Below are 17,723 nucleotides of genomic sequence, written 5' to 3' on the forward strand. Positions count from 1 at the left end.
TTGAGATTTAGAGTACCAAATAGGGATGGATTAGCTATTCAGAAAGTAACCTCTTGTAACAACGTTTTAGACAAACAGAGACAGTACATAGCAGTTTAGTACTCACTACAGGAAAGAAAATACATAGATTAAAAAGACTGGAAGAAAATATATCAAATGCCAACCCTGGTGGTTATCACAGGGCGGTAAGATTACAAGCTTTTCTTGTTTGTTTTATTGTTTTACATTTTTTGGTAAATGAATGTATTGCCTTTCAAAATCTAAATAATAAAAACGTTATCAGTACTCTCTTTTAAAAAGATGACACAGACCTGTCTCTTGGCAGCTGACTCCATTGCCCAGGCAAGTGCAAAGCATTTGCTTATTTCCTTGTGTCTTCAGCCACTGCATGCCCACGGAGTAAACCACACCGCTGTCTGTGACACAGTGACCGTATGGAGCCGGCTGGGGGTGAGGCTGTGGCTGGTAAATGGCCGTTCGGACGTCTGTGAAGGAGCCAGATCCTAAGGGCACAAGAAAGGAAAGGCACAGAGCTGGTTTAGAGAAAACTACTTTCTGGAGTAGTTTTCTCGGATCTTCAAGGTCCCATACAGATGACTCTGCAATCTGTGTTGTTACTGAGCTGGGACTGGAAAGAAATGCCCGTCCCTTTCTGCATTAGCTTTTGCACTCAGCCTAGGAAATAATCCACAGGAGTTTACCCAGGGGTTTCCATCTTCTAGCTTATCTGGAGCTACCGAGAGTATATTTCTAAATCACAAACTTTATTCTGCCACTCAACAGAGCAGATACCTTCAACAACTCCTTACTCACTCCAGCGAGCTCAAAGTTCACGCCTTCACAATCCTACACACCTAACCTGCTTTCAGCTCGCTTCTGACCACTTCCGTCCTTGCTCTTATCTCTGGCCTCGCTGAGCTGCTCGTCATTCCCTTCTGTACCCTGTGCTGTCCTCATGCTTTTCCCTTGGCCTGGAATGGTCTGTCTCACCCTTCCTCTCTTAGCATCTCCCATTTGCCCACTATATCTGGGCATCTCTCTTCCTGATACTGTTTTGAGAAGCCCCTGCCCCTCTGCAGCAGACCTATTGCCATCGGTGTAACCCTGAGCTCCTCAGAGGATGCCCCGGGCAGCCACATTGGAGTCTCTATTCGCTGCCCCTCCTTCCGCGGTTTGTTTCTCCCCAGGATTAGCTGGGAATTCTGTTGTGGTGTTTTCTAAAACCAATCAATTCTCTTAATACTGCTTTCCTTTCAGAGTAAGACAACAGAATATGTTGATCTTTTCTTTAAACTTATAGAAATTTGTTCTCCCGAGGGCAAGGCCCAAGGAAGAGTGGAATCAGAACTGAAGCTAGGATGACTGATGGACTGAATTCAGCCTCTCTGTAAGCTAAACACTAGAACCCAAATACTTCATAGCCTACAGTCCCAAAGTCACACATGTGGGGGGAACATGGCATCTGTATTCATACACCCCACCTGGCAGAGTCATGGTGCAAAGGAGCATTAAGATCCTGTAGAAGGTTCCATTTGGTTTAACCCGATGTTGCTCAAACATTTTTGAACAATGGAGCCATTTCAGTATAATATTAGTAATATTAATAAAAACAGATAACAATTATTGAATGCTTACCGCATTTAACCCCAACTACCCTTTGAATTTAAACTACTTCAGTAGACTGAGATTTGTAATTGTTTCTTTTTTTGGTCAGCAGCAATCTTACTGAAAATAATCAAATAACTCAAAGATATTATCAGATCTAATCTTGTTCACCTTCATAAGTGCTCACAGCAAGATGAAAACTCATCAAAAGGAAAAAGGTCCAAACAAGTAATTAATAGTTTTAGCTCAATGACCAATTGATAAAAGACTAAACAACAATGCTAGCACACTGTGTAGTGAAAACTTGATCAAAACAGAGCAAGAATAATAAAGAATTACACACTCTTGATTGCCCTATTTCTTTCTTTAGATTCTTACAAAATGAGCTACAATGCAAAGATCTTGTTCTTGTTCTAGAAATAATTAAAACTTCTTTTATTTTAAAAAATGCTTAGATATTGTGTCATTCCTTCCCATCTCTACGCCTCCTCTGGTTTTCTCAAATTGTGAATGCTAATACATGGAAAAAATGATTGTGCATTATTTTATGGAATGCAACAAAGTTTGCTGGAGCATGGAAACCACACATCAAGGATTGTGTCTGCTACAAAAAAAAGCAGAATGTCAGGACAAGGAGATATATTCCATTCTGAAAAAGAACAAATGTACTTTTCCCCTTTTCCTAGCAGAATAATCAAGTGATCATGTAACTCATCAAAAATCTCACATTTCCATTAAAATGCACTTTAGATATTCAAAATACACATAAATTTGTATGTATATGTGTGTATCCATATGCGTATACATCTATAGATCTATATATATTTATCTATCTATACCTTTATGTATAAATCATGTAGGTTAGCATTTTCTTAGACATCAGTTTTACCTCTTGGGGCTAAAACTGATTTTTTTCCCCTAAGATCCATTTTCATTTCATTTGTATTTGTTTAAAACTTGACATTAAACAAACTTTTAACAACCAACAGTCTGCAGATGAACTCAGCTTACTAGCAAAAACACTGCAAATCATCCTTCAATGGCGTGTCAAGGGAAAAGATGGATTTGCAGAAATGCTTTATGCAAGGTGCCCCCGTTTGGGTCCCACTGGCCCTGAGCCTCACCAGCAGACGTGGTCTGCAGGGTCGTGTGCCTCTCACACTTCCACTCGCCACGGCCGTTGCCGGTGCAGATGCACTGGAGCAGGTTCCCCCGATTGTCCTTCTTGCGCCAGGTATCCCCAATTCTATAGGATGCCCTGGTGTCCTGATCGTTGCATCTGTCTGTGTCAGAAAGGAAGCAATGAAACATGTAAATCAGGTCGAGCTTGGCAAGTGCTCAGTGCAAACCTAAAATAAGAATAGAGTTGTTTCTAATAACGACCTGCTGTATAGCACAGGGAACTCTATTCAATATTCTGTAATAACCTATATGGGGAAAGGATCTGAAAAAGAGTGGATATATGTATATGTATGTTACTTTGCTGAATACCTGAAAGTAACACAACATTGTATAAGTCAACTGTACTCCAATAAAAATTTTAAAAGAAAAGAGTTGTTTCCAGCTTGGTGAGTTGTTTTGGATGACACGTTTGTATTCAGCTGTGGTGCCACGGGAGCTAACTTCTGAAAGGTGGGACTGCATCTGAAACAGTGTGAAGGGAGCTGTATGATTTAGTCTAGTTCCACTTCTCTGTCTGCCAAAACAATTTTTTCATTCGTTAAATCTTCATTCATTCATTCAACTCATTAAATTTGGTCAAAATCCAATCTTTCATTCATTACATTGTTTTCACATTGTTCATTTGACCAAATTTATCCTCTGGCTTTCTAGTCTCCCCTCTCTTTCCTTCTCAGGCTCCTCGGGCTTTCTCGTAGTCATTATTGTATACAGCCTGCCTTTCCATAGGGGACTTTCTTTAGATAACTAGGAACAATAGGGAGGCAAGTAGGTCTCAAAGGGTCTCCCCCAACTGCCCCAAAGGAGCAATTAAAAGATAGCAGCATCTCTTTCTTCATTTGTTATGTAAAACAATTCAGGGGACTACCAACTTCTTCGACTAAAATATTCTCTCCCCTGGTCCCACCCCACCTCCACAAACACACATCTATTTAACATCACTAACAAAAAGGCCTCTTTTGAATTGCTCGGTGTTAACTCTCTGATGGAAGAGTGGGATTATTAATATAAAATGATAATTTGTAACTAAATTACTATTCGTCTATGTGTTCAATTATCTGGCAAATAGATTGTTTCAATTATAATCCAGCTTTGCCCATATGCTACAATGTGAGTAGAGAGGATTTGATTTGTTTGTGAATCAGAAAATCATTGCACTGGGTTAGAGAAAAAATAATTAGTTAATGTAAGTTCACACAAATACACACCCACATTGATCTCCCACCACAGCAGAAGTCTGAATAAAGATATCATTGCTGGTTACACTTTTCCCCAAATCCCCAGCTAAAAGTGTTGTCTTCCCCTGAACTTCCACTGCACTATTTCAGTATTTGTCTTCAAGTCATTAATATTGTGCTTTGTAGAATGTGAATATGTATAAGCCTTTCTCATCACCCTGACCTACTTACTAAGTGCTCTTTGAAAGCTGGCTTAATGTCCAATTCATTTTTGCATCCCTATACCATCTTGTATAAAGTAGGGGCTTATACAATTTCATGGAATAAATGACTTTTCTTTGAGAAACTTTTCCCAACTTGCTATTAGAAGAGTTTTAAATAATAGATAAGAGTTTAAGTCAAACATCTAATTTGTCTTAAGCTAAAACATTTCCTCCAAGGTCTTGGAAGTCTGAGAATCATAATAAAATTTTAAATGCAAAAGATTTAATGAACTGGAAGATTCTGGGAACGATTTGGTTAGAATTGTTATCACTTTTCAGGAGAGACTATTTTTTGCTTGCAAAGAATTCAAATTTGGATGATGAACATGTTAAGATGGTTAAGTGCTTTAAGCTAGGTAAATAAAATATGTTCAAAATTATTTAGATGTGATTTTAAATTTATTTATAACATCGATAGCTAATGGCTGTTTTGCTTCAGCAAACTCTATAATCACTATTGGTTTGAAATTTCAAAAAAGGAGCCTTGAACCCGTAAGGCAACAAGTAAGGCCCCAGGGCAATCTTAGACAGCAGCAGAGATAGCAGAGGGTAGCTTCTTCACAGCACTAGTAAACCTAAAGAGACACCGTCCTTAACCCCAGAATAAACACATAATTTTGACCTATGGGGTAAGTACTTCTTATTTTCATCAATTTTGTCAATGAATATGCCTTATTTAAATTTCAAACATAGAAGGAAACCACAAACTTTAGAGCTTTAGCTCCTTTCTATGTCAAGAGCACCCACATGCCCAAAGATGCATTTGCATGTTATTTTAACGATTTCTTTGCTACTTAGAAAATATCTCAGTGATACTTTAGATGAAGCATTTGCAACTAATCTTCAGGTCCACAACACATTTGGCATTTAAATGCATATTAAGGTTTTTTCTCAGTAGGTGAAAACCTAAGACCTTATTGAACTAAGTTTTTTTTTTTTTTTTTAATTTAGTCTTCTTTGAAGAAGTAAAATAAGTTGCTTATGGAACTTTTCTTGACATCCAAACGTTACCACGTTGGTGGAATGGATGTGTTCTAAGTGACATCACATGACAATTCTCTCTAGGAATCCAGAAAACAATGCCTGGCCTCATCTTTAACATAAATATCTAAAACATACTTCTGGAGGTACAGGTGATGCGTCCACTGCCTTCTCCCAGACAAGTACAATCCACCATCATCCAGCCTTGATAAGGCTTTTCCCAGGTCTCCCCGACAACGTAGGAAGTCCCAGCAGCGTGATCAAAACATTTCTCAGCTGTAGGGAAATTTGAAAGAAAAACAGAAAAAAAGGGGTTATTTTGAATTGTGCAGTTTCCCTGTAATTTAAAGTGTACTGTGTAAGCAAAAATCCAGCCACATTTTTTTAAGTGGTACTCTGTTCAAAAAGAAAGGCACGCCCTGTAACTAAGCACATAGTGTAACCAAAGCGAAAGAAAGCTCGAGCCAAGTTGGCAGGCAGAAATTCTGTTCTCCTAATAAGTACATGGACTGTATATTTTCCGCTAGTACCATTATTCACACCAGTATTTTGAGTGAAAAGGATCTATGTATGTATCCAGAGGGAGAGTAAATATGCAAAATTCTAATCTTAATTATGAAAGACCAATTATTAATGCCTAAATAAAATGACAAGAAAGCTATTTAAAATTTGGATTGCTGTAAAAACAGAGACAATGCAAAGAAAAATAAAAGCCTCTGAATTAGAGAACAATCAGAATAAAATTTATAGTCAAAAACTTTTAGATTTGTATCAATAGAGTTCAGCTGAGGATTGACACCAAAAGAAACTCAGCAATTTTTATTTTGACAAAAAATGACCAAGGGGATGACAGAGCACACACCATATCGTGTTTTTGTCCAGTGCGTTCCAATAAAGAAATATGTCAAAGGGGTCATTTTTTTTCTTTTAAATAACTGTCATCTTGACCAAGGAGAAATCTGAAATCAGATCTTAGAGAAAACAAATGACTTCTTCCTAAATCTTTCAACTCTACCTTGTGTTTTTGAAACAAAATTAAGACTTCTATACATGGTTGGTACTTTTTGATCTGATTCCTTTAAGAAGACTAGGGATTCTATAACATTTCATTATTTGAAATAGAATTCTCAGTTTGTTATCTTTTTTATTGGAATTCATATATCTTGTCCAAGTAGATTTTGGCTCAACCTAGTATTTTAACTGTGCACCCCCACCCCTCATTCATCCCCAGGAGTCACACACCTATGGGTTTGCAGGTCCATTCTCCTTTCCCGTTACCCAGACACACACACTCCAACATGTAACCACCAGTCTCATGTGGTCTCCTCCAGGTGTCACCAATCTTGTAGGACTGACCCCCTTCATGGCAGCGGTCTGTTCAAGATAAAAAGCAAATGTTAGACAGAGTGGTACAGAAAATATTTTTAAGAACAAGAAGTCTCATGTTCCAACCAGGATAGGCACTTAGGTTAGCCAAAGTAAGAGAACAGCTTTCCCATCAGAGACAGGGGAAAAGTTAACAGGTCTGGTCACTTTGGGTCATTCAATTAAATGTCTTGTTTAAGCACAATGGGAAACCACAGAGAAAATTTGAATGGCAAAGAAAGGAGACATAAATCCTGGTTCCCCAGAGAGATCACAGGAAATTGGGTTCTAAAGCAGAAAAGAAAGGTTGCCAGGCATGGCCTCTACACATACACAGCGGGTTGAGCCTGAGACTAATTCAATGAAAAAAGCCACATCGGGCCTAGCATTCCAGCTTTCAGGATGTGGAGAGTCTGTATTTCACTCTAGAAATGTCATTTTGATGGAAAGAAATAGATGTATATATAGCAAGTGTGGAAATCTGGGTACTTTTCTAGGCTGTTAAATACAAGGGCACATGCAAAGGTTAAACTGTCCACTAGACTGTAAACACTATGGGACACTGACTCTTAAGATTTACCAATACACTTGGATAAAGCCTAACATTAAATATGGGAAAGGCTGATTGGGCTTATTCACAAGAGACTGATTTGTCTTTTGGACAGAGCCATCAAGTAACTTATACAACGATGGATTAAAAAAACTAAATGCTATGTTAATAGAATCTATTGGTAACCCAACGAATCATACTGGAAAGTTTGACTTAGCTAAACTAGAATTGCTGAGAGTCAGTCCAGATCCCAGAGTACCCTGGAAACACTATCATGCTAATCATTCCATATTATTCCTGGGAATAGAGAGATCTGCTTCCCGGGCATAAACTATTGGTTATAAAGAAACCAGACAGTTTCTGTGAGATCCAAGAGGTCTGGGCATTGCAAACAAGAAGAGCAGACCACACAATGGTTAATTCACTCTTCGTGACCATCTTCCCAATCACTGCAGATCACCACATGGTCAGTCCGGCTTGAAGATGCCCAGATAACGTAAAATGGGCAACTCCTCTAAGAATGGAATGGAACCCAAGAAATCCACGTGGTTATGTTATGTACGTACACGTGTATACACACACACACACACACACACACACTCATAAATGCACACAGACTAAACACTGACTCCACCTATGCTCAGAGCCATCTTCCAGAAGCACAGGAACCCATCGGGTGGCCACAGAAGAGTGCCTGGTGGCCTGGGGTAATCCCCAAATTAGGACTATCCAGTCATGGATAACAGAAAGTGACAGTGATGGTAATGGAAAAATTCATATCGTGCTATTTTAGCATCACTTGACAGAAGGCCATTCTTACTTGCAATGGTGCAGCTTATTCTCCCTCGCCCAGCCCCAATGCAGGTGCAGTCCCAGATCATGGAGTCTTTAGGGCGCTCATAAGTGTCGCCCACCCGGTAAGTGGTCCCAGTGTACTTGTCAAAGCAAGTCTCTTCAGCTGAGGGGAGAAGGAAAGTCCATGTGAGCCTCACATATGTAACAGCTTTTCTCTTTCACTACTCCCATCCAAAGGAAAACTCACTTTTTCATTCTATGAGTAGCAAGGGGCAAATGGAAATTTTTTAAAAAAATTGACGTGGGAGATCTCGATTTTACCCTAGGCTCTAATAAAGCCTCAGTTTTCAATCGTTGACAAGTTCTCTAATTTTCTGGAAATGAATAGCCATTGGAAAGGATTCTCAGGCCCTTAGGAAAAAGCCGTAACGTACGACCTTAGGACCGGCTAGATTGTGAAGGAAGGGCTTTGGATTCACCTCTCTGGCTCAGGAAGTCAAACCAAGGTCCACATAAAAATAAACAATCTGAAGAGCCCCCTCCTTCCGCCCCTCCCCAGGCACTGTCATTTATTAATCCTACTATTTCCATTTTAGCCTCATCAGTGCTTCTCTGTAGGAGTTGCCATAATTTACAAGAAATATATCAAGGGTCATAAAGGAAGGAGAACTTTGAAGTGGTTAGTGATTTTATGTTGAACTGCAGGGGACAAATCGCTTTACAGTGTACTGCCCAAAGTGTTTTCTGTGCCATAATTTTACAGTTTAAGATTTGAAATTACTTTCTAATAAATTAAAATTTTATAATCTTTTTTTTTTTGGAGGAAGCAGGAACACACAACATTTTTCATTTTTTTTTTTTTTTCATCAAAGGCTCTGGGAAAGTAAAACCCCAAAAGAAGACTCTGGAACTACTTTGGGATACATTTGTTCTTTTGTTTTAAAGGTAAAAAGAACATGTGAAAAGCAAATATAAGCAGTTATTAAACATTTTTCAAGAGGAAATGACAAATAATTCTATTGAGGAAATGGTGAGTGTAATTGTATTACTAATGCTCACTTTAATTAACAGGCACTACTTCTCCATCTATGAGAAGATAGTAAGTACAAGGGAGGCTCCCCCCCACTTACGTTCAGGCTTGCTCTCGCAGTTAAAGCCCCGGCTCCCTCCATAACAGGTACAGACCAAGGCACTGCCCAGGTAGGTGCGCTCCCATTGTTGGTTTATCTGATAGTGTTTCCCATTGTCATAACAACCAGCTATAAAGAATTAAAGGAAAAAGTCACTAAATTTGCATCCTTCCTTTTTCCAAATGATGGAATTTTCTTGCACAACTAAACTGATGAGCTTAAGCAACAAATGCAGGGAAAAAAGTTAACCATCAGAGCATCAGGAGAATTAAAAGCGACTAGATATCTAAAGAGTTAACTGCAAACTTGCACACATAGATATTCGGTTATTCCTTTTGTTTTTCTTTTGACTTAGTTAAATGTTATACAATGATGTCATTTCCATCTGGCCAGGGGTCTGCATCAAAGGCGTGGAAACATGCTGAAAAGCAGATAACTGGGAACTGCATTTTAAAACGTGCAAGGAATTTCAGTGCTCTTTGGGGGTACTAAGTCAAGAAGGGCAACGTTCAGCAGTTTCCTTTAGCCAAGGAAAAGGGAGGGTGTGTCTGAAAAACTGGAAGAGGATTTCTGATCTCTCTTCTTGGAGAAGCATCCTGAGGGCCTCTAAAGCAATCTGAACCAGTAACATCTCATTCTAAGGAGGAACAACACAGGTATTTAGCTACCGTCTCCTCACCCCCATTTTGCAAACGTTTAACCCCACAGTAATCCCAAATGGAAAGTTTAAAGGCATACATCATTTTCTCTTTAAAGGCAAGTTTTGATGAATTCATAGGAGTTAGACCTGAGTTGCTAAGGGCCCTGCGGGACCTCGCGGAGCCCCTGTCCTCCAAGGCATTACCTTATCCTAGGCCCTCAGAACCAGCCTGCTCAAAGCTTGGTTCCCCAGCCGGTTTCTCTCATTAAGGAGTGCACACTCTGCACACGCGCGCGCGCGCAAAACTTCAGCCGCAACTTCGGTTGGCTTTACGGGTCCCATCCCTGCAACAGCCCGTTTCAGCCCGCGGTCAGTACTCACGCTTGCTTTGGCTGACAGCCAACGGGGACTGGGGCTGAACGAGCTGCTGAGCCTGCCTCTTGCTCTTCGAGGCTCCAGTGGAGGGCACCGCTGTCCCCAGGGACAGGACGGTCAGCAGCAGCAGCCGGGGCCCCGGACCCCCGAGCATCTTCAGACGGTGAGGCAACTTGCCACCGAGTTTGGTTCCCTCCGCAACCTGCGGGCGGAGTCCCTTTACAGTGCCGCCAAGAAGGTAAGGGCTGGAGGATGGGGAAAGGGAAGGGTAGAGGTACACAGGGGAAGGAGAGGACGAAAGAAGTTGTGGCTGCAGCTCCCCTCTCCCCCGCTCGCGCCTAGGGCTCTCTCTCTTCCCCTGCAAAGCGCAGCCGGCGCGGGCGGTCGAGCCCCGAGGGCCGGGGTTTATATGGGACTGTCCCTTCCCGCCCCCCGCGAGGCCCTGGGCGCTGGGGAGGAGGGGCCGGCTGGACTCCCCCCACCCTCCTCTCGCCGCCGCCGCCGCCGACCGCGCGCGGATTGGCCCGGGCTCCGGGTGACGTCAGGGGGGCTGTGGGTTCTCCTCGAACAAAAGAGATGCTGATCGCCCGCCAGGATTGGGCAAGAGAACTTTTTTCTGTTTCCTTTGCGGTCATCAAACTTTTGGGGAGCAAAGGGGGGGGGGATTGGGAAGCGGCTGGAAAGGGGTTGACTGGGAGGAAAGGGAGGGGCCGGAGTCGTGTGTAGCAAAGGGGTCGCAAGTCCATCCCCCCACAACCCCGCTTCCTTTTTCTATTTTATTGGGGTTGGCGGCGGGGAGGGGGGTGGGGTGGTTGAGGACATTGCGTCTCCTGTGGAAAAAAAATCTCTCCTCACTGGAGTGTAGTTCGAGGGGGAGGGTAAAACCATAAAGTAGGCACCACCTTGCAGCTGTAGGAATGTAGACTTTGCCGTCCCAGGGCGCGGCTGTCTTTCCTTCTGTTCCCTTTCTTTGGTTTACTGGGCACTGACTGGAGACTCACTTTCTTTGCCTTCACAGCTTCCTGTTCAAGACTTCTCCCCTTCTAAACGCTGTGCCTGCCCGGTTCTGAGGACCTTTTTAGCTGGGGGGCAGGAGGGAGAAACGATCCTTTTAATGAGCTTTTACTTAGTACCGGGAGTTCTGCGGGGCGCTTGACGGATCCGGGGGAAATTCAGAGAACGAGGTTTCTTTTGAAAGGACAGAGCAGCAATTTGCTTTTTTCCAAATATGCAAGAAAGTCTTCTTTTCCCGGGGATGGGATGCCTGTTACTACTGAAAGCTGAAAAGTTGGACCGACCTCGGAGAAAGATCGTGGTGTCCTTGCCCATGTTCACCGCGCCTGTTACACAAAGCAGAGATCCTTGAGTCCTTAAAAGCTGAGAAAAGACCATTTCCAGTCTTTCCTTCCTACAGTCCCTTCCTTGATTTTATTTGGCATTTTCGTTTGGTGGACATCGGTCTCATCACAGAATTCCCCTCCCCCAGCCCCGCTGCCAGACTTTTTTTTTTTTTCCAAATGTTACTTACTCCAAGAATATGGAAAGTTCCCATTTAAGATTTCCCTTTCTTTCCCTCTAAAGGCACAGGGTAGAAAGGGAATCTGGGAAGTCTCTAGCATTTAGCAACTCATCACATCAGTCCTTTTTACAGACAAACACAAGTCCCACGTGCTTTTTCAAGATCTTCAAAAGGAGTCCTCAACTTTCTTCAGTAACTCCTGAGCGATCTAAACTCAAAGCTTTGCCTCCTAGTTAGGTTCCTAGTGCAGACCTCCCGTTTGCTTTGAGAATCTGTGAAAGCTGCTAGCCAAATATGTTTGTTTCTGCGATTACTTTTCTCCAAAAGTTCTGCCTTCAGCCACTGCCATGGAGTAATTTGAACTCTGGTCTATAAAATGCCGAACACATCAAAGACACAAAACTAACATTTGCTTTTATTAACACAGGGAATTAAAGGGGGGGGGGGGAAACACACACAGCAAATATCAGTTTCTTACAAGTAGTGTAAAATAACTTCTTGAGGCATCTTTGTGACCAATTTTGCAAGTTGAAAGAGTGCCACAGATTTCCCCAAATTTAGAGTCCCGTCTGGGTTGGAGGTTTTTTTCTCTTGTTTTTTTCCCCCCTGATTTCTCATCATCACTTGACAAAGCAGTTTTCTTTTTCAAATATAAAAGGGCCCCTTGTAAAATTCTTAGTAAATTTCTGGGAAGCTGGGTGTTCCTTCCAGAGGGACCGGTACCTGGAAATCAGGATGTAAGCAAGATAAACCTGAAGCTAACGCTTTCTTAAAATACGTAGATTCTGTGGAAAGGAAATAAGTGGTTAGAAATGTATTTTGTCAACCAAAACCATGATAGTTTGATATATTTACTGTACTCAAAATACATTAGAATAATATACACAAGAGAGCTTGGAGGAAAAAAGCCCAAGTGACTTACATTTCAGAAGAAACTGATATTACAATCCATTGAAATATGATTTGCTTAAGGATATGGTATATTTCTAATGTCTCATAAGCAAAAATATAACAATATACTGACTGAATTTTATAGAAATGCTTGAGAGTTCACCCTTTTACTTGAAAGTGGCTCTTCTTTTTTCTTAAACTTTGGAGACAGAAACATTTTCTTAGATAGCGAGGCTTGTCACAGTATTGTTTCATTATCAAAGTCCCTTGTAATTGTGTAAGTCTTTATCTCTAACTGGAGAGATAATTAAATCTCTCCACTCTGACCCTGTTCAAACTAGGCATGCCTCGTGTCCAAGATTCCCTTGCACTCCCTTAAGAAATCTGAAGACTATCTTGACAGGATGGGTTCTTCAGCAAATGGTATACTCCTGTTTGTAGGATATATCATTGGATTTCTTTTTCTCATCTCAATTTGGAGAAGGAAATGTGACAAAAGATACAGAAAGTAGATTCCGTAGGTGCCTGGGGCTGGGGCTGGGCATGGGAATTAGCTGTCAATGGGTACAGGGAATCTTACTGGGGAGATGAAAACACACGTGCTAAAACTAGATCGTCACGGTGGCTGCTCAGCTTGGTAAAGTTACTGAAAATCACCGAGTTGTGCACTTAAAATGGGTGAATTTTATGGTATGTAAATTACACTCCAAAAAAGTTTTCAAAACATTGATGGAAGCGTAGGGTTTCTTTATTCTTTTTTTACTCGTACCATCTTCTGATTTTGTTTCAGTGACATGCACTCAAGTGGCTGCAGCATATGCAGGGTGCCCTCATTTCTTCATTTTTCTAAGGGAAGTTTGCCTTTAAAACAGTAGTGGATTCTTTCTTCTACACCAGTAACCGCTTACAAAACCTACTGTTTGTGTGACGCCACGCATGTGGTAGAGACAGAACAAATCTTCATTTATGACTGTGCCTTGTTTCTTCTTGGACTTGCCATCGAGATAGAATTTTCTCAGAACTTAGGTAAACTTAAACGTTCAGTAACAAAAAGGAGCACATATATTTGTGAGTTTGGGGGTGTTATTTGGATGTTTTGTTATTGGAGAAGGTTAATGAGGCGCATGTGCAATTATGGAAATCTGAAGTGAATTGACTTCATTTGTTGAAATTATGGTTAAGCACAAAACACATTTATCAGAGCCAGTCATTTAGGTTGAAATCAAAACAACTTAAGGGATAAGTTTTAAAAGCCAGTTTTGTTTCTAAGAATGGCTTTTCTTTAAGAGGAGTACACACATGAGAGACAATACCTGTCCTAGTCAAATCCCTTGCCTATTGAAAAAAAAAAATCTTATTCCTGATACAAAGTAACTTCTTGACCCCAAGGGTTACATTTAAATGAAGGTGGGCTGTTTTTCCTGAAAACCTTTGGCTTTTATCCTGTTCTTAATCTCTTTCAGTTCTGTTAGAGGGGAGGCCATTGATTAGGTGACCTTTGGAACTTTCTGCCTTAAGAGCCTGCAGTGTCTTTTTACTATTTCATGGTCTTCTGTGGGTAGGTTGAATGGAGATAAATTACAGTAGTTTTGTTTCTTATCTTGATTTTATTTGGGGGGCATGAAATCCTTCCTATCTTCCCTTGAAAACAGCCGAGCTTGCAAAACTGCTACTCATTAAGCACAGGTGCGAGAAGGAAAAATAAACTGCCCCATGGACAGCCCTCATGGGTGGAATGTCTGAACGGTTGTCTAGAATTGACAGGGCCTTGCAACCAGGGGGAAAAAATACTTGATAAGGGCTTTAAATTATGCCTTGAAAGCTAGCCAGTTTTCACTTAATCAGCATTTCGTTTATAGTTTAAGTTACTTTATTATTTAATCAGCACTTTTAAAAGCCTTAATCGGTGTCCTTTGTTTTTTAACAGAAGTGCTCTTTTTTCTCATTAGAGTGATGTAACTCCCAAAAGGCTTTGCAAAGGAATCTTATTCATCCAGTAAAGTGGAACAAACTACTGGGTAGCTGGCCGCTCACCCAGAACTGTATTATAGAACATTTCAGCTTTCCAAGATAGGTAGTCGTTTCTTAGAAATTTTTTATTTCTGTGTGCTGTTTCTCCTTTTTCCAATCTGGCTTTATTTTATGTAGGTGGATTTAAAAGTTTATTTTGAAAGGCTGAAAAAATTTTTTTTAAAACGTAAAAGATTTTTGGGATTTAAATTATTTTCTATCTTTTTACATTCACATACTTTAAGCATCTTATATGCAGCTAACTTTGAAGGTTGCATCAGGTGCTTAAAAACAACCATAAACATTATCTCTTAAATAAACTTTTATACCAACAATAGACTACTGTGGTATAGATGACCAATAGACACTCTTTCTGTTGATTAATTAGTTATTAAAAACTAAGGACATATTCAACTGAATTATAGCAATAAAAGCATAATTACAACTATCCCTAAATTTATGCCAAACCATTTTCTTGATAAATTTGATATAGTCTCTCATTAGCTGTGAAAATTTTACTGAGATGGAATGGATATTTCAAATCATTACGATGTTAAACATGAAAAATTAAGGCATGCATAAGCACCTGAACAAGGTCATAAAGGTTTCAGTACCTGCGGAGAAATACATCTAAACAGCTAGATTTTATTAAGCACTTTCTCTGAGCCAGACCCAGTACCAAGTACTTTATATTCAGTTTTTCATTCAACCATCAACCACCCTGTGAGGTAAGTACTATTATCCTCTCACTCTTACAGATGAGGCTACAAGGCTTAGAAAAATAGCTAGAATGAAGCTTTCTGAATCACCAGCCTTGTAGAAATTGTAGTATCACTTAATGATCTCCCTGTGGAATAAAAATATGAGCGAAGCAATTGGCTAAAGGATTTTGTGAATGACTTTTTCAACATGAGACTAATGTATTCAGAAGATGTCACATAGAACTCTGCTAACTGACATGTTACCAGTTTTCCCCAGTTGTATCCAGGGCCATTCTTTTGCGAAACAATGTCCTTCAAACAACCTGTTTTGTTTTGGTACTTTGATTGCTACCTCTGACCCTCTACTAGACCACAAGCTTGATGGGGCAGAGTCTCTGTCTTGACACTTTTGAATGAAAGGAAAGAAGGACAGATGATAAACACTCAAATTTACAGTTAATGATTATTTATCCAGCCAGTCATACCACTAAGCGCTCTGCATATGTTATTTTAGTTTATCCTCAAAGCAACTGCCAGAAATAAATATCCATAGCCCCATTTTACTCTCTGAGACTCAGAAAGCTTAAAGATGGTCCTTAAGCTTTTTCAACAAAAGAGGGACAAAGCTGGAACTTAAAGTCTAGACACAAAATTCATGTTCTTTACCAAGACATTCAAGGCTTCCCCCAAAGATTTTGCCCCATTTAAGTTATAAGAAATCTGAACAAATTCTCTGGCGGTTACTATTTTCTTTCCCCAGATCATGCTGTGTCCTTCACGGCCTTGCTCTGCATCCGGGGCTGACCCCTGGACTGTTTGGCAGACTCTTCTCCCTGCTGCAGGGGAAGAGGACAAAGCGGTCAGGGTGTTTCTTCTGAAGCCTGGTTTTAGGGCCACAGTTCTGGTGGCAGCTGCCTCTGCGTGAAATGTGCATGCTCAGTGGGAGCCATATTGCCCCCAAGAGGAGGAAAATTGGTTGTTGGTGGGAGCGGGGGAGTGGGGAGTAAAAAAAAAAAAAAAAGCCTACCAACCCTACCTGATAAAATCTTATTCCTTAGTTGTTAATTTATCTCATCAGGTAGAATTTAAATTAGATTTAGTTTTTCTTGGGGGTGGGAATAATAACTAAAAAGAAATGGGGGGGAATACTGTTCTGGACCAACAGCTCTTGCCAGGCTGTTCTCTGAAGCTCCAGTTCTGAAGCTCCAGTCCTGAAAAACTCCAGAACCGAGTTTTTCAACATAGGTACACAATATATCAAATTCAAAAGTATTTTCCTTTACTCATGAAAATCTTTGTCCTTTAATTGTCTCTTCTGTTTAAAATTTGGTTTTTAATTAGAGACTAATGAGAATTGTTTAAAGTTACAACTTAGAGAACTGATTTGAAAATTTTGGTAAATTGTGATTCTGTTTGTTCCCAAATTATAGTAGACAATTTAAAAAATTTTAAAACATAGATATATTGTTTTCTTCCAATTTTTTAAAGCAGCTTCATTGAGGTATAGTTGACATATAATAAACTGCACAAACTTAAAGTATGCAATTTGATACATGTTGATATATATATATATATATATATATATATATATATATATATACACTCAAGAAATGATCACCACTATTAAGAGAGTGAACAATTGCCCCCCAAAGTTTCTTTGCACCCTTTGGCAATCCCTCCCTCCTGATTTGCCTGTCCCCAGGCAACCACTCATCTGTTTTCTGTCACTATGGATTAGTTTGCATTTTCTAGAGCTTTATATAATTGGAACCACACAGTATATACTCATTTGTACTGACTTTCACTCAGAATAATTATTTTGAGATTCACCTACACTGTTGCTAGTATCAACAGTTCATTCTTTTCATCACTGAGTAGTATTCCATTGGCTGTACCACAATACGTTTATCCATTCATCTGCTGAATGAGTAGTTTCCAGTTTTTGGTGACTAGAAACAAAGCTACAATAAAAATTGTGTACAAGTCTTTGTATGGACATATACTTTCTTTTCTCTTGGGTAAATGTCTAGGAATGGAATAGTTGGATCATAAAATAGTAGGTATCTTTTTTAACATTTTTAAGAAAATGCAGAACTGTTTTCCTAAAAAGTTGTACCATTTTACTTCCCCACCAGCAATGTATGAGGAGTCCAGTTACTTAACATCCTGTCAACACTTAGTTTGATCAGTGTTTTTAATTTTAACCATACTGCTAGGTGTATAGTGACTTCTCTTTGTGGTTTTCATTTGCATTTACTTAGTGACTAGTGATGTTAAACATCTTTTCATGTGCATTTTGCCATTTGTGTATCTCCTTTTGTGAAGGGCTGTTAAGTCTTTTCCTTGTTTTTTAGTTGGCTATTTGTTTTATATAGAGTTTTTTGAAAATGCTATATATTCTACTGATAGATACAAGTTGTTTATCAGATACTTGCTTTGAAAATATTTCTCCCAGTGTGTAGCTTGTCTTTTTTCCCCAATGGTGTCTTCTTTTGAAGCACAAAGTTTTCTATTTTGATTAAGTACAGTTTATCAAATTTT

The 17,723-nt window shown here is 40.0% G+C and overlaps 1 protein-coding gene across 8 annotated transcripts in view; it reads right to left on the bottom strand.

Annotated features, from left to right (window-relative positions):
• FN1 (fibronectin 1) overlaps nucleotides 1-10,459 on the bottom strand; it is a 69,523-nt gene extending 59,064 nt beyond the window's left edge. For 4 of the 8 annotated variants that reach the window (XM_036857095.1, XM_036857094.1, XM_036857093.1 and 1 more), the window contains exons 1-7: nucleotides 10,068-10,458; nucleotides 9,047-9,175; nucleotides 7,942-8,079; nucleotides 6,449-6,580; nucleotides 5,345-5,482; nucleotides 2,730-2,888; nucleotides 312-503 (exon numbers count right to left, since the gene is read on the bottom strand). In XM_036857095.1, the coding sequence (XP_036712990.1) occupies nucleotides 312-503; nucleotides 2,730-2,888; nucleotides 5,345-5,482; nucleotides 6,449-6,580; nucleotides 7,942-8,079; nucleotides 9,047-9,175; nucleotides 10,068-10,215 (1,036 nt within the window). In that variant the 5' untranslated portion in view covers nucleotides 10,216-10,458. Of the gene's footprint in view, nucleotides 1-311; nucleotides 504-2,729; nucleotides 2,889-5,344; nucleotides 5,483-6,448; nucleotides 6,581-7,941; nucleotides 8,080-9,046; nucleotides 9,176-10,067 lie in introns of all 8 variants that reach the window. The other 4 variants (XM_036857091.1, XM_036857088.1, XM_036857087.1 and 1 more) reach the window with 2 other exon arrangements.
• Between the last annotated feature and the right edge of the window lie 7,264 nt (nucleotides 10,460-17,723).

The sequence above is a fragment of the Balaenoptera musculus genome, chromosome 7, assembly GCF_009873245.2.
Source record: "Balaenoptera musculus isolate JJ_BM4_2016_0621 chromosome 7, mBalMus1.pri.v3, whole genome shotgun sequence".
NCBI lineage: Eukaryota > Metazoa > Chordata > Mammalia > Artiodactyla > Balaenopteridae > Balaenoptera > Balaenoptera musculus.